This window comes from Cricetulus griseus, chromosome 4 (genome assembly GCF_003668045.3).
Source record: "Cricetulus griseus strain 17A/GY chromosome 4, alternate assembly CriGri-PICRH-1.0, whole genome shotgun sequence".
NCBI lineage: Eukaryota > Metazoa > Chordata > Mammalia > Rodentia > Cricetidae > Cricetulus > Cricetulus griseus.
Window position 1 is genome coordinate 71,648,163 of NC_048597.1, and position 27,995 is coordinate 71,676,157.

At 46.8% G+C, this 27,995-nt stretch overlaps 1 protein-coding gene across 7 annotated transcripts in view; it reads left to right on the forward strand.

Moving 5' to 3' along the window:
* Med15 (mediator complex subunit 15) overlaps positions 1-27,995 on the forward strand; it is a 63,802-nt gene that overhangs the window by 28,735 nt on the left and 7,072 nt on the right. For 4 of the 7 annotated variants that reach the window (XM_027413175.1, XM_027413169.1, XM_027413170.2 and 1 more), the window contains 7 exons: positions 7,056-7,107; positions 9,882-9,911; positions 11,782-11,994; positions 14,332-14,564; positions 15,064-15,390; positions 16,853-16,981; positions 24,639-24,758. In XM_027413175.1, the coding sequence (XP_027268976.1) occupies positions 7,056-7,107; positions 9,882-9,911; positions 11,782-11,994; positions 14,332-14,564; positions 15,064-15,390; positions 16,853-16,981; positions 24,639-24,758 (1,104 nt within the window). The remainder of the gene's footprint in view (positions 1-7,055; positions 7,108-9,881; positions 9,912-11,781; positions 11,995-14,331; positions 14,565-15,063; positions 15,391-16,852; positions 16,982-24,638; positions 24,759-27,995) is intronic. The other 3 variants (XM_027413172.1, XM_027413171.2, XM_027413174.1) reach the window with 3 other exon arrangements.

Genomic DNA, 27,995 nt, shown 5'->3' on the forward strand with positions numbered 1-27,995 from the left:
CATTTCCCCAAAGAAGGCATAAAATGGCTACTACGCACATGGGAATATTCAACACCGCTAGTGAGTAGGCTGGTGAGGTAAAAGCTCAGGGCGAAAAGCTATCAAAGAAGCAACTCGTGAAAGTTGCCCTCTGACTGACCTTCACACATGTGCCATGACACAAAGTGCCCACACACATATCACACACACAAGCACAAATAATAGGTGAACTAAATTAAAAAATAACACCATGAGGTGTGGACATGATGACATACTCTTGTAACCCTAGCACTAAGGAGGCTAAGGCAGGAAGATTGTCACAAGTTCAAACCAGTCAGAGATAGTAAGATCCTGCTTCAAAAATAAAATAAACAAAGAAACCCAAACCACAGTGAGATACCAGTTCATACATATTATGATGGCTGTGATTTAAAAATATATATATTATAGCTAGTAGTGGTGGTGTACCTGTAGTTCTTGTTACTAGGGACCTGAGACAGGAGGATTACTTGAGCATAATATAGCAAGACCCCATTTAAAAATAAAACAAAAAAAGACAAGAAGTAGTGTTAACAAGATGTAGAGAAATCAGAGCCCTTTTACATTGCAGATAGGAAAGGAAGATGGTACCCCTGCTATGAAGAACAGTATGGTGATTTCTCAAAGAATGATGACACACTGTGTATCTATTCCTTTGATATGGGATGTCCTTTATGCTGCAAATATGTGTTGCTTTTTTTTTTATTTTATTAGTTCTAGTTAGGGAACAAGCTTATTTCAAGTCCCTTCTCCTTCTCCCTCCCCTCACCCCCAACCCTCCTCCCCACCCCCAGTCTACCCCCCACCCCATCCACCCACCACTCCCCAGGCAGGGTAGGGCCCTCAACTGGGGCTCTGCAAAGTCCACCAAGTCTTCCTATGCTGGTCCTGGGCCCTTCCCCATGTGTCCAGGGCCAGAGTGTAACCCTTCACATGGGATGGGCTCTCAAAGTCCCTTCTTGCACCAGGGAAAAATACTAATCCACCACCAGAGGCTCCCTGGAGTGCAGAGGCCTCCTTATTGACATCCATGTTCAGGGGTCTGGATCAGTCTTGTACTGGCCTCCCCGACAGCATCTGGGGTCGATGTGCTCTCCCTTGTTCAGGTCAACTGTTCCTGTGGGTTACAGACCCCTTCGTTCTTCATTCCTCCCTCTCTTCAACTAAATTCCCGATTTCGGCTCAGTGTATATCTGTGGATGTCTGTCTCTGCTTCCTTCAGCCACTGGGTGAGGGCTCTAGGATGGCATAAAGAGAAGTCATCAATCTCATTTTAGGGGAAGGGCTTTTGGGTTATCTTTTCCACCATTGCCTGGATTGTCAAATCGTGTCATCCTTGTAGGTCTCTGGAGATCTCCCTAGTTCCAGATCTGTTCTCTGGCCTATAGTGGCTCCCTCTGATATGGTATCTCTCATCCTGCTCTCTTTCCTCTATTCCTCCCACAACTCAATGTTCCTGCCCCTCCATTTCCTCTCCTCTTCTCCTCTTCTCTTTCTCTTATTGTAGCAGCTCCTTCCCCCCCCCCACCTCTTGCCCCCAATTAGTTCAGGAGTTCATGCCACTTCCATTCCTGGGGACCATTTATCCCTTAGAGTCCTTCATGTTTCCTAGTTTCTTTGGTGAAGAGCATTATAGACTGGTAATCCTTTGCTCTATGTCTAAAAATGTGTTGTTTTTATTGGCTGATGAATAAAGCTGCTTTGGCCTATGGTGGGAAAGCCAAACTAAATATAGGGAGAAAGAAGGCAGGGTGGAGAGAAATCACCAGCGACCACTGAGGAAGCAAGACATGTAGAAAATGAGGTAATACCACGGCCTTGTTTTGCTACAGCTGCAGGTGATGAAACACAAACCACAAAACTCAACAAAACCCACATGGAGCTTATTGGAGAAAGGGAGGGGTTGGTAGGTATTGGCCAACCGGGAACAGAGATGAAAGGGGAAGGGGGGACAGAGATTGAAGGGAAAGGGAGAAGAAGAAGGGAAGAAGGGGTGGGAGGCACTTAAAAGGGAAACCTTGCACATATGTATAGAGTCCTTACCAGCCAATGTAACCCATGATGGTAGCCATGCAACACAGGACCTTTTGAGCTATGTAAGTATCTGCCTGAATGCCAATTGTCAGGGAGTGGAATCAGCATAATGCCTGAATCCTTACACAGATTAATAGAAATGGGTTCATTTTCATGTAAGAGCTAGCTAGTAATAAGCCTGAGCCAAAGAATTATAATTAATATTAAATCTCTGAGTGATCATTTTATAAGTGGCTGTGGGACAGGCCAGGACACAGAAAATCTCATAGGTATTATTTAACATAAATGAAAATCTCCAGATTAAATCTTGTACTAGTGTGTCCATATTACAATTCACAAAAGCTAGAAGTGGAGGAAATGGAGAGATAGCTCAGTGGTCAAGAACACAGGCTGCTCTTCCAGAGGACCGTGGCTCAATTCCCAGCACCCATATGTTGGCTCACAACAGTGGTAACTCCAATTTCAGAGCATCTGATGCCCATTTCTGGCCTCTTGGGGCACTGCATACACATAATGCACAGACATATGAGGCAAAATACCCATACACAAACTAAAGTAATAACTCTTCCTTCCTTCCTTCCTTCCTTCCTTCCTTCCTTCCTTCCTTCCTTCCTTCCTTCCTTCCTTCCTTTTTCTGAGACAGGAATCCTTTGTATAACTTTTGAGCCTGTCCTGGAACTCACTACACCACGCTGGCCTCAAATTCACAGAGATCCACCTGCCTCTGCTTTCCAAGTGCTGGGATTAAAGATGTGTGCCACCGCCCAGAGAAATAACTTTTCTTAAAGCCCAAAATAGAGACATTCCAATTGCTTATTAACTGATGGGTAGATAAACAGAATGTGTCAGTATCTGGCAGTATTGTTTGGCCATATAAAGTATGAAATATTCATGATACCACAAAGTGACTCTCAATTATGTGATAGACATTCTGTATGTGATGTAAAACAGTCACAAAGAACTGCATTTTTATGCATTTGCTAAGATATTCATAATTGGCAAACTAATGATGAATTACTAGTGTCCTGTGGCTGGTGTAATAAATGACTGCAGATCTAGAGGCTTTGGTCGCTGGGTCCCATGGCTCTATCTTGGGGCTTTCATTTCTCTTCAAGGGTAACATGATGGGGAATGTCCTTCTGTGTATGTTTATCTTATTGGTTGTTGAATAAAGTACTGTTGGCCAATAGGAAAGCAAGATAGGTGGGACTAGGAGTCAAGGAGGATTCCGGGATGTAGTAAAAGCAAGTCTTGTAATCCAAGCAGGAAGGGACATAGAAGGCAGACTCAGAATATAAGCAGGAAATCACTCTCTTGCTCTTCTTCCTGCTCTCTCTGTGGAGACACCATGTGAGCCCGGGAAGAGGACACCAGCGGAAGGTGTCCTCAATAAGATAAGTCTTATAAAATATATAGATTTATGATAATTAAGTCTGAGCTAGCATATAAGAAATCCTAGTCAAAATGGCCAGCAGCATTGTAAACTAATATAAGTGTGTTATTCTGGGTGCCCACGTGGCAGCAGGACTCAGGTGGATGAAATAAAGACTTATCGTTACAGTAACACATGCTTGTAGTTGGCTAGTTTTGTTTCTGCCTGCCTTCCTTCCTTCCTTCCTTCCTTCCTTCCTTCCTTTCTTCCTTCCTTCCTTCCTGATAGGGTCTCACTTCCTAGATGAAGTAATGAATAAAGCTCCATAATTTCCCTTTGTTTTCAGTTGAGATTAACCTTACACTTTCATCTGGAACCATGTATGTTATGCATGAATACCTTGGCTTCTAATGTCATTGGCTGATAGTCTCCACTAGTGACCAAGTATGGTCATTGTTAAGTTTAAGATTCTTTTGCAATGGGCTGTAGAGATGGCTCAGAGGTTAAGAGCACTGACCGCTCTTCCAGAGGTCCTGAGTTCAATTCCCAGCAACCACATGGTGGCTCACAACCATCTGTTATGAGATCTGGTGCCCTCTTCTGGTGTGCAGATATACATGGAAGCAGAATGTTGTATACATAATAAATAAAATAAAATAAAATAAATAAAATAAACCTTAAAAAAATTCTTTTGCAAGCTTTGCTTGTGTCCCTAGTCTTCCACTGAGAACTGATACAGTTTGGGGTTTTGTTTCTGTTTTTTTCTTCTCTAGCAGAAAAGGACCACCTAAAAGATGCTTTTTTTTTTTTTCTCTTATAGTATTCTGCCAACAACTTGATACTGATTTGTTTCTGTTGCATTTTTCTTTTGGTTTCTGTCATTTTCTCAGTTGTGAAAGCTTGACATGGTTTCTGAGTGCAAAGCAGCAGCACAGAGTGTTTGGAAAGTTTGGAAAAGGCTGCTTTCTGCCTGCTTCCTGACACTTGATACTTTCCTGTGACTAGTGTAACCTAAGTGACTGTATTCAAATTCCTTGGGTCTTTTACAAAAGGTAGCATGTGGTACAGAGTGGTGGGTGATAATTGGTGGTTCCTTCTGATTTCTTGTGGGTGCTCATCCAGGCTGCTGCTGTTTGTTCTTCCTGCAGGACTGATGGGTATTTTGAAAGCCTGTAAGGCTGACACCCACACTCTTGTGGTGGTGGGGGGGTGCATGAGCTCAGGCCTTAACATATGCCCTGCTGCCAAGCTACATCCCCAGCCGCTTCTGAGCCTTTTCATCATTTCTCTGTAAACTAGCCAGTGATAGTCATCTTTATATCAGTCAGTGTTGAGATTATGAAAGTTGTTAATACATGTGAAGTCTTCATACTTGAGCCTGCTAACATGTTCCTTTTAGGCATGTTGTTGTTTCTAATCTCATAATACCCAGCATTGGGTGCAGCCTGAACACATGGAATTGTGATGCTGAGCAGAGCAGGAGGAGTGAAGAGATAAGGACAGTTAGAGATCTACCCCTCAGCCGCTTTTCTCAGTCCTCAGATCCTCGGTGTTTTAGAGGCCTTTGGAGACAAAAGAAGGGCCATACTCTCTTTTAGAACAGAGGCTGGGAATGCTCACACATGTGGGAAGGTCAGTTTGACCACCAGTGCCCACCACTGAAGATAAGCAGTCAAGGAACAAAAGGCAGCCAAACCTTGGGGTCAAGGGTACAATGACAGTAGCCGAAGTCTCCTATGGAATGCCTCCTTGGCAATTTACCCAAACACCCAACATGTTCCTAGATGACTAGCCCTTGGGAGATGCATAAAATATGCTCTGCATGAGAGTCCTGAAACTAAGTGCTTTCTGTGCCTCACCCCTCTGTCCTGGTCTATAGAGATGAATTGGACTTTGATGACTGTCATACTGTAAGCCAGAGGTGGTACAGGTCATCTCAATATGATCTGTCTACACACCTGGCTCCAGGCACTGGATTGTTTGTCTCAGCCTACGTGTGGAAAAGACTTTGGGGACATACTCCTGTGCTTGTGTTTCTTAGGTCTAAGTAAATATATGTCATTCCGTCATGTCTTTAGTAGAAAAAACTTGTCAAACTCTTAAAAGATCACAGGAGAAAACAGTCCAGGCCTTTAACAGAAAGTCACATATGCACCTGTCTGGCTCTAGGGTTCTCTTCAACTGGACCTCAGCCATCTCATTTCCATTACTGATTTTTTGACCCCAAACATCCCTGTTCCCATTCACCACAAGATCATACTTTGGATAGCAGGCCTCAACAGACCTTCAACTGTGGGGTTTCATTCATCCTTGGCAGATTGTCTTTCAGTCAGAAATTGATGGGGTATTGGAAAGGGCTATGTTGACAGAACCTCTTTAGTGTCCCTCCTTTCCAACTGTGTGTCCTTTCCTTCTGTCTGACCCCCACCCCTTGGTGACAGATTTCCCCCAGCTTCCCCTTCACCTGACTCTGCACCTGTTCCTTTAGTTGGGAAACAGTGATAAATGGAGTGTGGACGTTCATGAAAGATAACAGCTGTAGACAGTCCTGACTGGCCAGGCAGTGGTGGTGCAGGCCTTTAGTCCCAGCACTCAGGAGGCAGAGGCAGACGGATCTCTGCGAGTTCCAGACCAGCCTGGTCTACAAGAGCTAGTTCCAGGACAACCTCCAAAGCCACAGAGAAACCCTGTCTTGAAAAAACAAAACAAAACAAAAAAACAAAAAACAAAAGACATTCCTGACTGAACAAGTTTCCATACTCGTTCAGTCTGTGTTCATCTTCTATCATTCCTTTGTCAACTTGTCAGTCCCAGGATGACTTTGCAGAACAGCTCTTGTAAATGGCAGATACTGAGGGCTTTGTTCTTCTGAACTGCCATGCTGGCAGAATGGGCATTTCAGTGGAGGGAAGGATGGATGGCATGAGATTTTAACCCAGTCATCTTTTTGATGGCCTCAGTATAGACTCACAGTAGTTGTTTCCCTAGAAAACCCAGAAGTGTCCTTAGATATACAGAAGTCAATCAGTGGAAAGCAAATCCCACTGGGCAGTTTCAGAAATGGGACAGCACAGAGAGAAGGCCTGTGCAGGCAGTGGTCTGAAGGTGGATATTTGAGAGGGACTTTGCTCTTTCTCTCATCTGTTCAGCTAACAGAAGAGCATCTTCATTCATCCTGGAAGTTCTGGAGGGCTTTGGAGAAAAAAGAAAGACCATATCTCACTTTTGGAACACTCATGCAAATTTGTGTGTAAATACCTGTCTCACCAACAGGGGAAAGGCCACCACAGTGTTGTCACAAAAAGCAAAAGTACTAACATATCAATAGTGTATGTCTTGTGGCCTTGGGCCAAATCCTTGGACAAAACCAGTAGACACACATTGAGTGCCCTGTGATAAGAGGGGACTTGCAATGGGCTTTCTTAGCTGAAGTGTTCTCATCCGGGTGGAACCTTTCTACACCCTTCTTAATTTGTGCCTCTGAGAGGGGAAATGACAGCCTCCCTGTGAAAGATGGATTCCAGAGGAGGCCAAGAGGGTGAGGACTATGGCCCTCAAGGGGTGACAAGGGGGAGTCACATACCTTTTCCTCTCCATTTGGGATTAAAGTACTTCCTGTTTTTACTTTTAGGACGAATACCTTTCCCTTGTGGCCCGACTCATTATCCATTTTCGAGATATTCGTAAGTAAGAGTTCATATTTTTGGGTAGCTGTTTGTTGAAGGGCTTGTTTTGGGGCTGTGTAGGGGGAACTGTCAGGCAGGCCTTAGCATCTGAGTTAGAACATTGCATGTTTCTGGGCCACCACCATCCTAGGCCTCAGCCTCAAAAATGTGGATTTTGACTTATAGAAATGTTGGTCTCAAAGTGATTTAAAGTGGGCTGCTGTTCTCACTCCTTATGACTTTCACATTTGCAGTTTACTTTGTAATGGGGTGTTAGTCCCTAAAAGCTGATTTTGTTAACCCTACGAGGGTCAGAACTGTGTGTTTGTATGAGCCTGAAGTTTTAGAAGTCAGTTCCCCAAGTCCCTGTTCCCTCTGTCTGCTGTGCAGAGGACTCTCACTTCAACCCTTGTCCTCTGATTCTGAGGGGACTGTGGTATTAGCCGCCTGATGAGCAGCTCTCTCCCTGGCTTTTTGTTTGTTTGTTTGTTTGTTTTATTTTTGTGTGTGTAGCCTTGGCTATCCTGGAACTCACTCTGGAGACCAGGCTGACCTCAAGGTCACAGTGATCTGCCTGCCTCTGCCTCCCAAGTGCTGGGACTAAAGGTGTGGATTTTCAGTCAGGAATTGTCATAACCTCCAGGAGCAACACTGTTACCACATTTGTGTTAGGCAGAGGCAAACCAAGTGTTCCTGAATGGCCACAGCCTATGAAGGGCACCAGAGCTGGTGAACACTAAGTTCCAGCTGACAGTTGTATAGCTTGTCTTGGGCCCATCCCATGTTGGGGACAGAATGTAGGTTGTAGTGGCAGTCACAGCTTTCAGTGTCAGGTCACTGAGAGCAAGAGAAGACATTGTGAATTCTAACACTCAGTGATAATTACTTCACACTAACTTCTTTTTTTCTTTCTTTTTTCCCTCCAAGACAGGGTTTCTCTGTGTAGCCATGGCTGTCCTGGAACTTGCTCTGTAGACCAGGCTGGTCTCAAGATCACAGTGATCTGTCTACCTCTGCCTCCTGTGCTGGGGTGAAAAAGGTGGACCCTCATGCCTGCCTATTCCTCACTGACTTTTTAAAAAAGATTACTAAATTATGTGTATGTACAAAAATACATACATGTACATATGCATGCATATACACACATATACATCCATACATACATACACCCCCCCACCCCCACCCCCACACACATATGTGTATGTATAGTGTGTCTGTGTATGGGTACACATATGTGAGTGCAGGTGCCCATGGAGCCCAGAGGTATCAGGTGCCCTGGAGCTGAAATTACAGGCAGTTGTGAGATGCTAGATGTCGATGTTGGGAGCCAAACTCTGGTCCTCTGCCAGAGTAGTGCATTCTTAACCAAGTATGGTGGCACACACCTTTAGTCCCAGCACTCCAGGAGGCAGAGCAGATGGATTTCTGTGAGTTTGAGGCCAGCCAAAATACAGGAAAGGGGCGGGTCATGTTCTTAAGCACACTTAGTTTCTACTACTCTGATAAAACATGACCAAAAGCAGCTTGAGGAGGAAAGCTTTTATTTTGTCTTACACTTCCAGGTAAGAGTCCATCATCACCGAGGACATAAGGGCAGGAACCCGGAGGCAGGAACTAAAGCAAAAGCCATAGATAAGTCCTGCTTACTATCTAGCTCTCCTGGCTTGCTCAGCCTGCTTTCTTATAGCACTCAGGACCACCAGCCCAGGTGGTACTGCCCACAGTGAGCTGGGCTCTCCTACATCAATCATCAATCAAGAAAATGCATTACAGGTTTACCCACAGGCCAGTCTGATAGGTGCATTTTCTCAGTTGAGGCTCCTTTTAAAATGACTATTCTGGGTGGTAGCACACAACTTTAATCCCAGTACTTGGGAGGCAGGGGCAGGCAGATCTCTGTAAACTCGAGGCCAGCCTGGTCTACGGAGTGTGAGTTCCAGGACAGCCAAGGCTACACAAAGAAACCCTGTCTCTGACTCCCCTCCCCCCAAATGTCTACAGCTTTGTCAAGTTGATAAAACTAACCAGCACAACCATTGAACCATTTCTCCAGCCCAGTTCCACACTAAGTTTTTACCAGAATGCCAACAAGGTAGACTTCACTGATCTTACTTTCTTTGGGGTATTGGGAGGAACTTAAGGGCATGTAGGAGAAGAGAAAGTCTGGAGAGCAAGCAGCTGGAGATACTGTATGGATTTCCATGCCCAACTCTTTGGGATGGTAGTCAGGGATGCTCACAGGCCACATGCTCCCATGGAGGACTAAGCAAAAGGCTCTGGACCACCAGTTGTTAGGACACTCCTTTTGTAGGGCTGGGTCCAGCAGACAAGTGTTCCAGCTGTGAGCAGTGTCAGGTAGACTCAGGTCCCTCACCTAGAACCTGGAGATGATATCACTCTAGAATGAGCTGAAAGTGGAGATGCCGAGTTCTCAGCACTGCTCTTCTAGCCCGGCATGGATTCCTGTCAGTCCTTTGGTGATTCATCATCTAAGCCAAGACTGTAACTTGGGGGAGTTCACTGAGATGGACCCCCAAGTTTCTTTGCCTTCTCTGCTCCCAAATTCTGTTTGTGTGCAGCAGTGCTGGGGGTAGGTATCTCCTCCCTAGTTAGAACACCAGTAGCTCCTTGGAATTAAGGATCTAGGTTCTGTTGGCCTTCTTTCTATGCATGGTCAGTTGAGTTTTAGCAAATGACTCCTGGGCAGACACCTACAGAACTGACCTATCCAGGGAAATGTATGTTTTATGCAAAGCTATTTACATGGGTTTTGTGTTTATGTTTCTCTGTAGATAACAAGAAATCACAAGCTTCTGTCAGTGGTAAGTTTTCCTTTTGAAGTACAGTTTTTCCCAACCTCCAGTTTGGGGTGGCAGGAATGAGACAGTGCATGCCTTGTATGTGGGGGTCAACCACTTATTGGACTGGAACATTTAAAAGCCCTCAGGTGGAATGTCAGCTGACCAGCTATGCCCCAGCCTCTTCTCCACCCTTTGCTTTCTTATAACTGAAGTCACCCTAATGCTTTTCCATCTTGTTTTATTTAGCAAAAAGACCATAAAAATTTACAAGGCTTTGTTTGATTCATTACCTGGAAGAAGCATTGTGGCATATTAGTATAATGACCCGTATTAATATGTCATATTAGCTTTGGGGGCATGTTGTGAAACAGGTTCTGTCTTTATGTAGCCCTGGCTGTCCTGGAAATATATGTACAGCAGGCTGGCCTCAAATTCATAGAAAACTGCCTGCCTCTGCCTCCTGGAGTGTTGGGACATAAGAAAGATGTACACCACCACACACCCAACTGTATTCCCTTTTTGTTGTTGTTTTGTCTTGTTGTTTTTTTTCTTTTTTTGAGACAGGGTTTTCCTGTGTAGCCCCGGCTGTCCTGGAACTCACTTTGTAGACCAGGCTGACCTCAAACTCAGATCTGCCAGCCTCTGCCTCCCAAGTGCTGGGATTAAAGGCGTGTGCTGCCACTGCCCGGCATATTCATTATCTTAAGTTACAAAATTGTTTGTGAATTCGGAAATATTTTTATTGTAATTCCAAGGTTTATCATATAAGGGGAAATGTGTCCATTGAATCAAACCCTGGGCTCTGCTTTCGAGCTGTCATCATGAGGTTTGCAGATCCACTCTGGCCAGCTGATCTTCAGCCTGCTGTCAGAAAAGGATGTGAGGCTCTGTGGGAGAGTGCTTGCCTAGCATGTGTAAGGTACTGGGCTCTTTCTGCAGAACCGCCACCCCACCTCACCCCCAAAAGAAAAAAACTGTACACTAGCACTGCAGACTGTGGTTGTGTGTCTAGCACTAGGCCTGGAGTTGTAAGTGCCTCTGCTTGAATAGCTCACTTGCCTGCAGCCCAGGGCTGGTCAAGTACATATGGCCCAAAGAATGCCTGGCCTCTGTAGTGTTGAGGCATAGGCTCATTGGGCACCACCCACTTCTCTAGTGACCAGCCAGGCAATACCTGTCTAGAGGCAGTTGTCTGCTATGAGTTTACACTGCAGTGATGATGACATCTGGTTCCTTGTCCTTGGTTGTGGCATGGCTCACTGATCTATACTTGCTCTCCTGAGTCTTAGTGGGCATGGCTTTGCCCCTCGGGACTGTGGAGTCCTCTCATATTCCTGTACTTGCTCTGATGTGCTGCTCCTGGCCTCAGATCTGTGCTGGAGTGGATTTGTATAGAAATTTGGCTGCAAAAAATGGGACATTGGTGTGTCAGCCTACTTGTGCTCTCCCTAGGAGTGCCTGCCAGTGCCCTCTTTCTCTACTCTAGCCACCGTGTTCCCTGCCTGCTAGGAAGAAGGGCCTCCTACTTCAGTGTCTCTGGATGTCTGTGATGGGTTTCCCCGTAGGAGGCCTGGACAGGGAGGAAGGGTCCAGTCACTAGTTGACTTGACGTGAAGTGCACGTCACAGGGTCCCATTGTAACCCAGCATTAGGACACTGTCACAGGCTAGGCTGACACATGGAGTATGTTCCCTGGTTCTGAGGCTCATGTTCTAGCAGTACCCAGGGTCTTGTCCCCTGGGAACTGGGGAGAATTTCAGGCCCCTGGCTACTACTTGTTTTGGAATTTGAATTGGTCAAATACATAGGCAGGAGGAGATCCATGCCCCAGGAGCCATCGATTGCCCACTTTGAGTTGCTTTCCTCAGACACTGCCCTTCTGTTCCCACAGACCCCATGAATGCTCTGCAGAGCCTTACTGGTGGACCCACTCCAGGAGCAGCTGGGATTGGCATGCCTCCTCGGGGCCCAGGACAGTCCCTAGGTGGAATGGGTGGCCTTGGTGCCATGGGACAGCCAATGCCCATTTCTGGGCAGCCACCCCCTGGAACCTCTGGGATGGCCCCTCATGGCATGGCTGTGGTGTCTACAGCAACTCCACAGAGTAAGTACTGTCTTCCTTGGCAGGTACACTGCATGCTGTTCTGTGTTTAAGGTGTCACTGGGAAAAGTGTCAAGTAGCATCAGCTAGCTCTGTCCTGGATAGCAGGATGTACAGAGAGCACCAATCCTTCTCTGTCCTGGACAGCAGTGCATACAGAGGAGAACACCAAGCCTTCTCTAGGTCTGGATAGCGGGGTGTACAGAGGACACCAAGCCTTCTCTGTCCTGGATAGCGGAGCATACAGAGCACCAAGCCTTCTCTAGACTTAGAGAAGTGAGCACTGCTGACCTTCCCAGCTGGAGCTGTGAGGATTGGGAGAGGCTTGGGTATTTGGTTGATTGTGCTTTATTTGGTTGATTGATTGGTTTTGTTTCTTGTTTGGGGGGTTGTTGTTTTTTGTTTGTTTTAGTATTTCAAGATAGAGTCTCTCTGTGTAGTCTGGCTGTCCTAGAACTCTGTAGACCAGGCTGGCTTTGAACTCAGGATCCACCTGTCTCTGTCTCCCGAGTGCTGGGATTAAAGGCATGCTCCACCACTGCCGGGCAAGGCTTGTGTTTTATTAGTGAAATAGAAACTATCTGTTGAGATTTGTGGACACAAATAAGTGATATTGTTTGCACCTTATGCCCCCACAGTGTGCCTGGAGGTTGTGGATGTCTGCTGCTACTTTTATTCCACAGTCTTGGCTATTGATTTCAGTCATTCCTCTATTGGCTCCCCTCTCTTGAAGGAGGTGCTTTGCCCTTCTCACACCTTTCTGTAGGGTACACCCTGATTCCTGCATGCAGTTGCCTGGCTGGGACTTAGGTTGTAGTCAGCTGTGTTAGTAGATTCTTTTGTTTGTTTGAGACAAAGTCTCCATATATAGTCTTGTCTGGCCTTGAACTTGCTCAGTACTGCTGCTGCCTCTGCCTCCTGAGTGCTGCAGAGATTATAAACTTGTGCCCTATTCCTGGCTACTACTTGCTATTTTACAGTAAGAGATTGCTTTAGAATGTTGGGATTGGAATGCTTTTGTGATTTATAATTTGTCTTGTAATCCACTCCTAAGAATTGGTCTTAAATAAATTATTTTCCAGATATTCAGTGGAGAGGCTGTGGTATCCTGTCCATACATACCCTCTCTCCAGTTCGATGTTGGCCCACATCCTGTTTTCAGCTTCCAGGGGGCTGGTCTGCTGGGTGGCTCTAGTTGAAAGCTAAAGTGGCTGTCCACTTCTACGTCCTGCTGTGCTCTCTGCCCTTGCCCTTGCCCTTGCCCTTGCCCTTGCCCTTGCCCTTGCCCTTGCCCTTGCCCTTGCCCTTGCCCTTGCCCTTGCCCTTGCCTCCTGTGTTCACCTGAAGTAGATGCTGCTGGCCTCCTGGTCTGTCTCCCTGATGCCTTCCGAAGGCACTCCTATGTCATTTAGCCCAGTTCGAGTCTTCAACCATTGTCCCTAAAAGGGCCCAGCCTAGGTCATAGGTTGCAGAAATAGAAGCCGCCGATACACTTAGCAGTAGAAAACCTCTCCGGAGTTCTCAGGACCCTGGTTCAGTCCTTAGCACTGGTGCGGGGGGGGGGGGGGACGACGACTTGGTAAATGTTGATAAGAAGAAGAATCTCCTGCTGAACCTGGTGCCCTGAGTTTAATCCCTAGAAGCCACATTTTGGAGAGATCTGTCTTCTATCAGTTGTCTTCTGACCTTTACATGTGTGCCATGGTATGCATGTGCCCCCTATTAAATCAATGTAAAAAATTTAGAAAGTATATTTGTACTTTTTATTATATATAATAAGTTGAAAATTATTCATAAGACATTAGAAATAAGCTATAAATTTCAAAGCACTAGGAAAAATGGAATAAGAAACAAGCAACAAACAGGAGAAGTTTTACTTCCTATCAGTATTCACAGTAGCTTAGATGTGGAAGTAATTATCAGTTCATGACTGAATAGACAAAGTAAGGGTGGAAGTACAATAGAATGTTATTTGGCAATACAAATAATGCCAGTGAAGCTGATAACCTCCACAATCTGAGTGACCTTTGTGAATGCTATCTAAGTAAAAGTAGAGCACATGTGGTTTCTAATGCCATTTGTATGACATGTTCAGATAGACAAATCTTTAGATAATATTATTGCTTTCCAGAGGCTGGGTACCTTGTCCATCCTAAAGACTCACTCCTCGTTTTCTCTTCGAGGGTTAGAGAGTAATTCATGATGTTAAATTCCATAACCAACACAAATGCCACTTCCTACTTGCTTTGTCAGTAGGCAATGGCTATTGCTGCCTTCCTTGTCACGTTGCTCTGGGATACCTGCAGGGTGGCACAGCCTAAGTCTAGATGCCCTCTCCAGCTCAGCTGCAGCTCCAGCAAGTGGCATTGCAGCAGCAGCAGCAGCAGCAGTTCCAGCAACAGCAGGCAGCACTGCAACAGCAGCAGCAGCAGCAACAGCAACAGCAACAGCAGTTCCAGGCACAACAGAATGCCATGCAGCAGCAGTTCCAAGCAGTAGTACAGCAGCAGCACCTCCAGCAGCAGCAGCAGCAGCACCTGATTAAGTTACACCACCAAAGCCAGCAACAGCAGGTACAAAGTTCCCTTGTTAGTCCTGGGGCTGGGACAAATGTCAGCTAAGGTCTTCGGCTTGCTCCATCTTCTGGAATCTCCTTTCCCGATGCTGACAGTTAATCTTTAGCCTTACATACGGTCTTTATGGCCATCCTCATGAGGATCAGACTTCCGGAGACAAAGAGCCTGTCCCAAGAGGTATAAGCATCTGCAGTTGCCTGAACTTCAGGCCTACCTGCTATGGGAATTGAACCTATTTCACTTGAATCATCCTAGTTGTGAACCATCCTTTAGTGGTCAGGGCACAAGAACAAATTTAGTTTGTTCTTAGTCTATAAAACAGCTACTGTTGGTCTAAAGGGCTCTGAGTCCTGATTTTGGCATGCTGCCCTTTCCATTGTGGGAGGCTATCCAGGCAGGTCTTCCTGAAGGCTGTGCCCGTTTCACTTACCCCAGGCTAAGGCTAGCCCCCCAGGGACTCTTGAGTGATAACTGAGTATTATTATTTTGTCCTCAGATACAACAGCAGCAACTGCAGAGGATGGCGCAATTGCAGCTGCAGCAGCAACAGCAGCAACAGCAGCAAGCTTTGCAGGCCCAGCCACCAATGCAGCAGCCACCAATGCAGCAGCCACCGCCTCCCCCTTCTCAGGCCCTGCCCCAGCAGCTGCAGCAGATGCATCATCCACAGCATCACCAGCCACCACCTCAGGCCCAGCAATCACCAGTTGCTCAGAACCAACCACCACAACTCCCACCACAGTCACAAAGCCAGCCTTTGGTGTCACAGGCACAAGCCCTCCCTGGACCAATGCTGTATGCTGCCCAACAGCAGCTGAAATTTGTGAGTACCCAAGTCCTGGGGCATAGCAGCTACATCTCTTGGGGTGTTGTGTGTGGTCGTCTCTGTGGATGTAGGTAGTGTGTCCTTTGTGCACTGGCTTCAGGCAACCTTATTCGAGTCTTCTTATCCAGTTCCATAGCACATGTAGGAGAGGGGGTGTTTCCTGCAGCTCTTTCCACTTACTTCAGGCTGTCACATCTTCTAAACTACATGGCTGATTTCAGTAGTATCTGTGGCATGTCTGGTACACATGGTTAGATTAAGAGGTAATCTCACCGTGTGGGAGGATATGCTCATCAGCTGTTCTGTGGGTTTGTTTTTCTGTTGGTGCCGGGGGTTGAACCTGGGAGCTTTATGCAAACTAAAAATGTGCTGTAACACAAGCTCTAGCCCTTTAGGCCTCATTATTACCATACTTCTGAGACAAATATTCATATAAAACTTAATAATTTGCTGCCTCATTGCACATCTTGATATAAAGTAAATCTCACAGCATCACAGGAAACAGACTACTGCTACCAATACTAGTTGCCATGAAAAGAGACAATTTGAGCATCCTTTCTGCTCCTGAGGGTTTTGTGGCCTTTTCTACCTGTAATTCATGAAGTGACATGGGATCTCACCTTGGCTGAATGTCAGGGTAAAGAAGAGTTGGCTGGAAGGGTTGTGAGTTGCAGGTACAGTCACTCACCAATTACCTGGAGCTAGCCTTTTGGGAACAGAACTGTGTGTACTCCCTGACAGGGTGCCTTCTAGAATTTGGGCCTGGTAGCTTGGAAATCTAAAGAGAAGCTACCAATGTAGATCTGGCCAGGACCTGCCCTGTGCCTGTAGTGGCGTCTCCAAATGGTAGTCCCACAGTTATGTGTGTTTCCTGTCTTGCATCACCCAAGGTCATCTTTCTAGGTAAGCCATCTGCCAGCTGGCCAGCCTGCTTTCCTTCATGGAGTCTGGGCTCTCAGTGCCACTCTTACCAACTGAGCAGGCCAGGCTGTGTGCTCAGCTTTGGAAGTTGTTGCTTAGCTTGTGTTGTGAGGGCTGTCTTGTTTCTTGCCAGATTTGGGGAGGTGGGACTTGGTTTTGCCAACTCATAGGCAGGCTAGAGTGGGATATTTCTTTTGACCTTGTGTGATCAGGTACAGACAGTAAGGTGACATCATAGCTCATGGTGTCATTGCAGTCCCATCCCTCATCCCAAAAGGAGGCTTCTTCTTTAAAAAAAGTTTTTGATGGGGGGAAGGGGTTTCGTGTGAGCCACAATTGGAGTGTAGAGGTCAGGGGACAACTTTATAAGGAGTCAGTTCTCTCCTACCACATAGGTCATCAGGCTTGGCGATGGGCACCTTTACCCACTCAACCATCTCGCCAGCTCTGAAAGTTCCTTTCTTAAAGCTCCCACAAAGGTAGTGGGTGCTCTACTCTCTCTGCAGGTTCCAAGTTGCTTTTTCCTTCCTCCTTCAAGGTCCGTGCTCCGATGGTGGTCCAGCAGCCGCAGGTGCAACCCCAGGTGCAGCAGGTACAGCCCCAGGTGCAGCAGCAGGCGGCAGTGCAGACAGCACAGGCTGCCCAGATGGTAGCTCCCGGCGTCCAGGTGAGGGCCTTGGGAGCCCAGGGTTTCTTTCGTCACTAGCAAGTGCGCTCCTGCCTATGCACAAAGCTCTGTGATGAAAGTTCTGTTGGATTAGAGGCTAAGATGGTAAAGTGGCCGTCTCTGCTTGGTACTTGCCTGGTGTGTGTTGTTTTTCTTTGGGTACCCTCACCTTCCTTCCTTTATAGCACTTGAAGGTGATGCTTTAGAGGAAAGCTTCAAAGTTTCATCCTCTTTCAGCTTCTACTGGAACCGCTGAACTCAGCTGCTGGGATGGAGGGCAGCTCTTTAGAGGGTGATGGGAATGGTATTTGGTATCTTATTATGCTCTGGCATGTGCCATAGCAGGGTCAGGGAGAGAGCATCCTGGGCTTGCTATCCTCAGAGGCTTGTGCTCTGTGAGGAAAGTGTTTTACAACATTCCTGTCACTGACAGGTCACACCTGTTCTCTGTATGTTGATGACAGCATGCAGGAGGCTTGGGCTAGCTTTTCTTGGTGTCTGAGGAATTGGACCTCTGGGTCCTTGTGATTTGTCTCAAAGATCTGCTTCGTCTTTGTGCTGGCCACAGTTCTTCCCATCAAGTAGGCACACTGAGAATCCTGACTTGGGGCTTAGCCAGGAGCTCTGGCAAGACTCTTGCTGGGTCCGGTCTACAGAAAGGACCACTGACTACACTGTGCTGAAGCTCATGAGCCAGGTGAGCTTAGGGTCCAGATGCACAACTGTGAGTCAGGTGCTTAGGATGTGTCTGGCACCATTGTGCATTGTTGAGGAGTGCTTAACGACAGCCCTTCCTGATCCTCAGTGCTACATCCGCGAGGGTACCTGGGTCCAGGGTTCTTGTGCCACCTACACAACCAGAGTCACGTGTGTGAAGACACCGTGGGTTTCCTGTGTGTGACGTGGGGAGGCTGAGCACCTGTGGGGTTGCAATCCATTTCCCATCACTACTCTGTGTCTTTGGCTTCTGGTGGCTCCTTCCTTTTGATGAACTGTGCAGAAGAGGTATGGTTGAGAGTCAGCACAGTAATGACACAGTGACTGCCCTGCTGCTGGAAGCTATTTTTCTGGTTACTTTATGACCTTCTCTCCATTGACCTGGGACTCAGAAGCTGTGAACCTCTGCATTTCTAGCTCAGCCCAGTAAAAAACAGAGGGTGTCCCCTGTCATCCATCTCTTAGCATTGGACAACAAGTAGCCATGAAAGAACAACAGATGCCGCCGGTGTGGGCCTATTCTGATTGTTTGCTGGCTTCTTGCTGGAGGAAGTGTGTATCTTGTTGCTAGCTTTGTTTTGGTGTCTTGTCAGCCACCAGAAACCATGTGGCCATGTGTGCTTAGTGCTCCACAGCAGACCTCTGTGTCAAGTGCACACACGGCTTCCTTCGGTCCCTTGCCCCTGCCTTGCTACTTCAGGAGTGTGGCCAGCTGTCAGCAGTCACCTGGAGCACACAGCTCTTGTCATTGTCCCTTCTACCCCAGTGGGAGATCAGTGGCAGGTGCAGTTTAAGGTAGGCATAGGCTCTTCCTGATCAGGTGGAACAATGAGAAATTGTCTTACCTGGTGGTTAAGAAGGTGGTGGCCCTTCTGGTTTATTTCCTCATGGAATTGGTTTTTAGGACTATGCTGTCGGTGTTCTGGTGCTGCCTTCAATGCCTTCTTTGGGCCTGTTGTTTCTAGTGCACTGTGCTCTTCAGTCCAAATGTGATGTCTCAGGAGTCAATCCTGCCACTGCTGATTTTATTTTTTGAGATGAATGTAATTACAACCTCTTTTTTAAAAACTGTTATTATATGCACAGATGCCTAAATGTATGTATATCAATTATATTTCTTAACATAACCTATTCAGTCCATATACTGTACTTGTATGCATGTTTTGGGGTCGTATCGTTAGTACTCAGCAACCAGCTGATGTGCTCTTCCTTCCCTGGGGAGACCACTGCTTGTGCCCCCAGCTTTTCTTCAGTTGCCTCTATGTCAGTTGAGGCCTCATAGCTTTTCCCTGTCCTCTTTGGCATGTCCTTGAGTGTCATCTTGTCCGGCTCACATTTGGGCAGTCTTGTTGGTGAGACTTCTGATGTTACTAGGAGACACAATCTCACAACAAACTCCCTGATCCTTTGGCTCTTACAGTCTTTGTGCCCCCTATTCTTGAAATGTTCCCTTAACCTTAGGTGAGGGAGAGTTTTGTAGACATATCCACTGGGACTGGCTTCATAATTCTGCATATCAACTGGCTATTGTTTTCTGTAATGATCTGTGTCTGTTGCAAAGAAAAGTTTTCTTAATGAGGGGTGAGAACTACACTTCTCTAGTACTGAAGTAGTTGGCTAGGTTTCCAGTACCAGACTTAATTCCTTCTTGTTAAGTCGGTCTTATGTCCCATTACAAAGCTGTTCATTACTGTCATATGTGTGCCAGTGACTGCATTCTTAGGGCTATCCTGCCTTGCTGGTCGTTAATATGGTTCATAGACATCATAGCTGGGTAGGACCGCTGGCCGCCTTCCTCTTTGGAAGGAAGTGCATGGTGCTTTCTGATACAATGAAGGTTGGCTAGTCCTCGGGGTCATTTCAGTTCCGGGGTCTGTGGGCTGTTTCTGAACTCCATGGTGTCTTCAGCAATAAGGGGCTTGTTTTCCACCTATGGGGGAAGTAATCAAGGGCAACAGCAATAGACTGTATGTTTGGGAATCTCTTGGACTGCCCTGGCCAACAACTCAAAAGAGGGCTTCTCATGTCTACTATGGGGTTTTGTTAATATGGTCTTTGGGTCTTAAAGGGAGCACTTCCAGCCCTGATGAGAAAAGTTCATTAAAACTTGTGTGTGTGTGTGTAAGGGGGGGGACAGATTTTATACTGTGTCACAGTTTTGTGGGACCGATGGCTGGTCTCATTGCATTTTCTGGGGAGAGGAGCATGGCTGGGTGCCTTGGGAATGATAGGCCCTCCTGAAGAAAAGGGCCCTGGAATCAAGGCTTCTTTGAAATTCAGGTTGCCTCTGTCAGGAAAAGGGCTGTAGTACTCTTATCTGTGAACCTTAACAAAGGGTGATAACTGCAGGAAGAGAGAAGCGGGGGAGGGAGAGAGACAGATAGGTGTAAGAGAAGCTGTAGGGGAAGCTGGAGCCAGCCCCTAAGTAGGACCTCTAGAAGCACCCAGAGCAAGAAGCAGTGGCTGCTGTTTCTGTTTTTTTTTTTGTTTTGTTTTGTTTTGTTTTTTAATTTGGGCTTGCCTCAGGAACACCCGGCTGACCTTTAACTTCCTGTGGCTGAGGCTGAACTTGAGTGTCTCATCCTTTTTCCACCAGTAAGTGTGCAGGTTACAAGTGTGCACCACACTCAGTGGATGCAGTATTGGTAGAGCCAGGACTCCATCATCTGTATCCCAGCCCCTGTGCAATTTCTATGCCATGTTTTCCACAAGGGTGTAAAGTACCCAAGGTGGTGGTGTGTAGAAGGAAGGGTCATTTTGGCTCCCAGGCGTGGAGGATTCTGCTTACAGCTGCTTGACTCCATTGCTTGGGGCCCTTGTTGGGGCAGTGCCTCATGACAGGGAGCATGTGGTAGATGGAAGCTGCCCCTTGAGGCAACTGGGACATAAAAGAGAGGAAGGGACCCACACTCCAGTTTCTGTAGTCCTATCCTTTAGTAGTTACTTTTCCTGTTGCTGTAGTGAAATACTCTGACAAAAGAAATTTGAGGAGTTTTTCTGGCTCACAGTTTAGGGTCCAGTCCATAATGGTAGGAGTCAAGGTTGTAGAAGCTTGAGGCAGCAGGCCACATTGTATGTTACAGTCAAGAAGCAGAGAGCAACCAGGCATAGTAGTGCACACTTTAATCCCACCACTCCGGAAGAAGAGGCCAGCAGATCTCGGAGTTCAAGGCCAGCCTGGTCTAAATAGCAAGTTCCAGACATATTCCACCTACAAAAGCAGAGAGCAGTGGTTTCTTGTACTCAGGTTACCTTCTCAGGCCCAGCCCCGGGAGTGGAGTCATGCACCTTGGTTAGTGTAGTTAAGGTAATCCCTCACAGGGATGCTGGGAACTTGTCTGCAAGGTGATTCAAAAGACGATCAAGTTGACAGTTAACACTATCACTTCTACACACACTGGCCTAAAGTAGAAGTCTTATCTCTTCCAGTAATACTAACCTGAGAAATGAGCTTTAAAAACATTTGTTTAAGGGCTGGAGAGATGTCTCAGTGGTTAAGAGCACCAACTGCTTTTCCAAAGGATCTGGGTTCAATTCCCAGAACCCACATAGCAGCTCACAACTGTGCCAGTTCCAGGGGCCCCTACACTCTCACAGCAACTTACATGCAGGCAAAACACTAATGCTCATAATATAAAAATAAGTTAATATTTTAAAAAGTTTTCAAAAAAGTATCCTATTTAACCCCAGCACTCAGGAGGCAGAGGCACTGAATGTCTCTGAATTTGAGGCCAACATGGTCTACAAAGTGGGTTCCAGGACAGCCAGGGCTACACAGAGAAACCCTGTATCAAACAAAACAAAACAAAAAGAACCCCATGAGCATGGTAAGCAAGTGCTCTGCCACTGACCTCAGCCCACAACCAAGCTTCTAAGGCTTATGATTTGAGATCAGAGAGCGCCCTCTGCAGGCAGAGACTCCTGTGCAGCCTTATTGGAGTGAAGCTATCCTTACTGCTGTGGTCAAGTATTGCCTTGTTTTTGGATCTTGAAGTGATTTTGCAGTGTATGGTTGGGTTCAAGTCAGTTTTTTGTAGATTCTCAGGAGTGGTGGCTTTGAGGGCTCTTGCACAACATGGCCAGTTATCTAATTAACCAGGAGCTCAAAGACGGGATTTCCTACCTGGTACCCATGTATTCTGCCTGGACAAAGAAACCACATGCCGCAGCTTTGTGTGTGTGTGAACTACCACATGCCACAAAACAGCCACCAGCCAGCCCTGTGAAATTTGTTGGCATTAATTCCTGAAGTGAATCCCCAGTAGCAAAGGTATCCTGGTAGAACCTGTACCAGTGCCAGGGTGACAGGTATGGTGATTTGTGTGGTGATGGTAGTAGAGCTCTTTGCCTGGGGTGAATGTTCTAGAAGGATCCGCAGCCCTATGCTGTTTGGTTTATTCAGCTCTCTTATCTGATGGTGTTCATGTTGCTGAGAGAGATGAAGTCACCTTCAGTGGAATTTACTGGGGTCCAGCAGTAAAACCAGAGTAGAGTATGTCTTTATTTTCCTAATGCATTGGCCTTTTCACTTTCTGTTCTTCTAGTAATACAAAACTGAGCAATAACTTAGGTGACAGAGAAATGCCAACCAAGACGGACGGACATCTGTCATGTGTACACATACAGTATAGCTGACTTAGAATTGATCTTTGACTGAACCTTGACCCAAAGAGTCCCTGTGTCCCTCAGCCTTCTTGTACAGTGGCCACAGCTGGGAACTAGGCTGACTGTTCTGGTCTTTTTGGTGGAATTCCTTTGCAGTATATTGAGAAATACAGAAAGGTTCATTGACAGCAAGTTGCACTTGGTAGCTGCTCATCTGATCCTATAAATGTTTGTGGTGCTTTCCCCTGGGATTTCTGCCTGGAAGAAAATGAGCTTTCCTTATCAGAAGTTCTTCATAAAGAAAACCATGAGGGCCTGGGGAGAGCGTATAGAGCATAAGAGCACTGGCTGTTGTTAAGGACTCGGATTTAGTTCCCAGCACCCATGTGGTAGCTTACAGCATGTGTAACTAGCTCTCTCTTCTGCCCTCCAAGAATACTGCATGTTCATGGTGCACAGACATACATGCAGGCAAAACACTCATACACGGGAAATTAAAGAATCCTTAAAAATAAACTAGACCTATCTGGAGAGACAGCTCGGAGGTTAAGAACACTTGTTACTCCCCCAGAGAATATGGGTTCAGTTCCCAGCACCCACATGGTGGCTCACAACCATCTGTAACAACCATCTGTAACTCCAGTTTCAGGGGGTCCAATGCCCTCTTCTGCCCTCTGTAGGTACTAGGCATGCTCATGGTACAATATATTCATATAGGCAAACTCATAAATGTAAAATAAAGGGGTTGGAGAGATGGCTCAGAGGTTAAAAACACTGACTGCTCTTCCAGAGATCCTGAGTTCAATTCCCAGCAGCCACATGGTGGCTCACAACCATCCATAATGAGACCTGGTACCCTCTTCTGTCATGTCGGGATACATGGAGACAGAACAATGTGTACATAATAAATAAATCTTTTTTAAAAAAAGTAAAATAAATCTTTAATAAATACATAAGAAAACCAACCAGAGGGTCCATAGTGTTTCCTTTTCTGTGGCTTTTGTTGTTTCTGGAGACAAGTTGGCACCTCTCACCTCACGCGGTTTTCTTCTGGATACTCTGTCACTTGGAAGGAGTGTTGCAGATGGCACTGCAGCCACCAGTGTGAATGGAGCTTCCTGAGTGACCACCAATTCTATCAAGAACCCTGAAATAAATTATCTTTATCTCCTTCTCATTCAGGGTAGGCAGAGGGCTCTTGAACACCTAGCCCTCTTTGTGTCTGCCAGTGACCCGTTGAGGGATGGGCTGTTTGAGGCAATATTCCTGGTTTGACAGCTACCATCAGGACCAACAGGTTTGTTTACTGCAGGAGTGGTGAGGGTTGTGCCTTTCTTGGCTCTTAGGATGTTCTCTTTGGAGTCTTCTGTGGTGCTTGCTGCATGCACCTCCTGTGTGTGAACATGACTTTGTGTGGTACCATGGAGCCCTCAGGGGCCTCTCCTGCTCTGGTAGCTCAACTCATAGCTTCCCGGGACTCAACGGTTTGCTTTTTTGAAGTGAGGTCTAACCACGTTGCCTCTGCTAATCTCTTAACTCCCGGGTTGAAGTGATTACCTCACATCCGTTATTGGGTTTGTTTTGTTTTGGTGGTTAGGTCTTACTTTCTGTACCAGGTAGTGTTATTTTGTTCTAATTTGTGACATGCAGAGTGCATGTAGGCCTTGCTTTCCAGGAGTTAGGTTGGGTTCCATACCTACCTCAGAACACAGAGTAAGGGCAGCCAGCCCCAAAGCCATGACAGTGATAGCCTGCCCTTGACTGGCTGTATGAATCAAGAAATAGAAGTTGATCCAGGAGAAGGTCTCTATTGGCCTTAAAGCTCCTGACTCTGGGGCTGTTTTTATGTCTTTGTGGAGAGCCCTTCATCATTTGTGAGGAAGCTCCTTAGGAGAACCCCAGGCTTTCCTTCTATCCACCCCCCATTCCCTCTACACTTCCAGAACCAGTGTCCCCAAGAGGCCAGATAGATCGGTTTGCCTTGGCCTCCAGGTGCACTTCTAAGAGAATGCTGTGCTGAGCAGGTTGCTACTTCAGTCCTCTTTCTAAGTTTGTCCCAAGAACTTGGTCTCCCTAAACTGCCACCTGAACAGTCTGGCTTTGACACTGCCCAGGCCATAGCATGTGTTCACCTACAGCTCAGAGGTGTGTCCAGGACAAACACCCTGAGCTACAAATGTGTGCTTGAACATGTCCTTGAGCATCCCTGCACATCCGTGTCACTTGAAGAGGCCTCACCTCTGTGGCCACTCCACGAGGCTGCACACACCCTCACCCGGCATGCACTGCAGTTCTTGTTGCAATTACCTTGTCTGTTGTCCCTCTATCCTCAAAGATGATTGCTGAAGCCTTGGCCCAAGGCGGGATGCACGTAAGAGCCCGGTTCCCGCCCACCTCCACCATGTCTGCTGGCCCATCAAGCTCCATCTCTTTGGGCGGACAGCCCACAGCACAGGTATTTACAGATCGGGCTTTGTACAGAGCTCGGCCCAAAAACTTGGGGTTCCTCTGAGCACCTCCATGAAACATACCTCCTTTCACTGTCGGTGGCTTCCTTCCTGGTGGCTTTCATAGCAAGTAAACAAGGGTTACATTTTGTGTGAGGCCAAGCCCTACTGGTCGGTCGGCCCTCCCTCCCTCCCTCCTCCCTCCCTCCCTCCCTTCCTCCCTTCCTCCATCCCTCCCTCCCTCCCGCTCTCCCTCCCTCCCTCCCTTCCTTCCTTTCTTCCTTTCATTTGAGACAGGGTAGCCTGGGTAACTCCCTACTAGGGTACCTCTGTGTAACCCTGGCTGTCCTGGAACTCACTCTAGACCAGACTGACCTCGAACTTGAGATCTGCCTGCCTCTGCCTCTGCTTTCTGAGTTCTGGGACTAAAGGTGTATCACCATGCTTGACTCTTGCTGATGTTTCTTCAATGGCTTTTTCTTTACTTTAAAATTGTCATACTACTTTTGTTTTCATGGTAAAATAAAACAGAAGACATGGGCTAGGGATATAGTCAAGTTGGCAAAGTACTTGCCTAGCATGCACAAGGCTCTGGGTTTGATCACTAAGCTCTATGTATAAAATTGAGTGTGACAGTAATTCTAGAACTCTTGAAGTGAGTTTGAAGCAAACCTGGGCTCTGCTGTCTGATGCTGTAGCACTGTCTGCAGCTATTATGTTCCAACCAAGCATCTGGTTCTCAGTAGTACTAGTCACATTTTAAGTACTCACTGCTGTTGAGTTGTATGGTCCAGATTACTGCAGACAACCATCATGGGGAAACATTTTGCTGGGCCAGAATATCCTAGAGTTTGCTGGGAGGAGTGAGTCATTGACACATAGAAACTTTGTGGACTACATTCTGTGCACTTGATGATCTCATGGAAATATGCTGTGTACTACCATGTGCAATTTGGAGTCACATCTCCCCCCCACCCCCCACCCCTGTGTATTCATTTGCTTAACAGCATTCCATGTGTCAGGCATTGTTTGAAGATTATGAGGGTAGGCTGGTGTTAATGTCCTTTCATTACAGAGCTTTCCATTTTAGTGAGTTTATCATAAAAATCCTGATCCCTAAAAGAACGTTAGAATTCCTTTTCCTACAAAGGAAAGTGCATCTACGATGGAGTCGCTGCTCTTGCCTAAGGGCCCACGTGATGGACTAATCCCCCCCATGACATAGTCAGACATGGAACAGTTGTGTAGCTTCCTTCAAAGAGGGTGCAGAGGCCTCTAGCTCAGTATACATTGGGTTCTCAGAGTCAGGTGAAATTGTGGGGACAAATGATTTAACAGCACAGAAGACTGTTAGGAGAAACTGAAAGTCCCCAGCATTTTGAGGGTGTGATGTATGCCAGATCTTGAGTGACGTTCTTTGTGTGTAGAGCCATGTTAGTTCTCATTGTGGCAGGTAAATTCAAGCATTTAGTTTCTTTACAAGTGGAAAGGAGCTGGGAGGGAGCATGTTGAGGATCAAGACTTAAGTCCTGTCAGTAGATTCTCTTAGGACCCCTCAGCTGCTTTTGTTGCTGCTCTGACAGCCTTGCTCTCTGCTAACTGACAGAGCCTGTCAATGTGTCTCTTTAACTAGGTTCTGTCCTCGGCCTCACCCTGCCTCCATTCCTACTGTGAGGTAGCTCTTGAGTTGTCAAGAATCTATAATACTTCCTAACCCCAGAAGGCAGGAAAGTTGGTTGAAGGAGAGGGAAAAATAGATAAAGGCTAAAATAAAAAGTACTTGGAAAAATTTGGGTCACCCTCATAGAGCATTGTTGCTTGATTAACTGAGCCATCACTGGTAGATGGCAACTTGAGTCCACCCAGCCTTACTCATAGTCCTCCTGTGAAGTGCCGGCAGGTACGGGATGTGTCCATGCAGCTGTTGGAATCAGGAGGCAAGGTTGTGCTTTGTTTTGGTGTGATTTTTATTCTATTTATTTTGTTTCATTTTATTGTTTTTTGTTTTGTTTTGTTTTGTTTTGAAGCATGGTTTCTCTGTGTAACCCTGGCTGTCCTGGAACTCACTCTGTAGACCAGGCTGGTTTTGGACCCAGAGATCCACCTGCCTCTACCTTCGTAGTGTTGGGATTAAAGGCGTGTGCCACTGTGGTCCATCTGGTTTGATTTTTTTTTTTTTTTCAAGTACATTCATTTTTGCTTGCCTGCTCAGAAGATAAAGGCCCTGAGAATACTTATGGGAGAGAAGTCTGTGGAGAAAAGCCGGGAGACTCCCCTCTGGCCATACAGTACAGCTGTCTGATTTCAGCCCTTCCCACCTTCACAAGGGCCAGGACAGCAGCATCCACATTGCCTGTCTGTGCTACATGGTGAATATAAGCAGACAGCACCATGACAAGAGTGTTCCTTGGTTCTCTGGAGTGGGACTCCACATTCATGCTCAGGACTGTCAGAAGCAAGGGCAGTTTTAAGTGCTAGGCAGGTATAGGGTCCAGAGAGAAACAGAATCACAGTGCCATCCTGTCTCAAGGTTCTCTGTGGCCCTTTGGATTAGCCTCCCTCCCCAGCTGTGGTCCCTCTGACCTCCCCTTCTTTGGTTTTTCAAGACAGGGTTTCTCTGTATTGCTTTGCAGCCTGTCCTGGCACTCACTCTGTAGCTGGTCTTGAACTCACAGAGATCCGCCTGCCTCTGCCTCCAGAGTGCTGGGATTAAAGGCATGCGCCACCACCACCAGGCTGATCTCCTGTTTGTTCTTTTTCAACAGTCTTCCCAGACTCTTCTGACCCAGCTATGATGTGTAGCTCCCTCATGATCTATCCTAGCAGACTGTCACCACTGCTGAAGCACCATGTTTGTGGTGCCGGGGCTTTCCCTGAGACTCTGAGCAAGCCACCCCACTGGTCGCCGTGGTCCATGCCTATAACGTGCAAGTGACAGATGGTGTGCACAGGTCTGTCAGAAGCTCTTCCTCAGGGGCCACGCTAGCCTTTGTTAGCACCTGTGACATGCCCATGCCTGGGCCAAGAATGTGACCTGAGAAAGCACAGCCAGTGCCCATCCATCCATCCGTTGTGTCCCCCCACCCCCAAGAGGCCTCTGCTCCTTGCTAGGTCACTCCGGCTAGAGATAAGTCTTTGCATTGCTTCTTGTACCAGGGGTGTCTGTGATGACTAGGACTTGAGTAACTTGGCCCTGACTCCTAGAATGTTCTTCTAATGGGCTGGAGTTTCCCGGTCATGGAGGT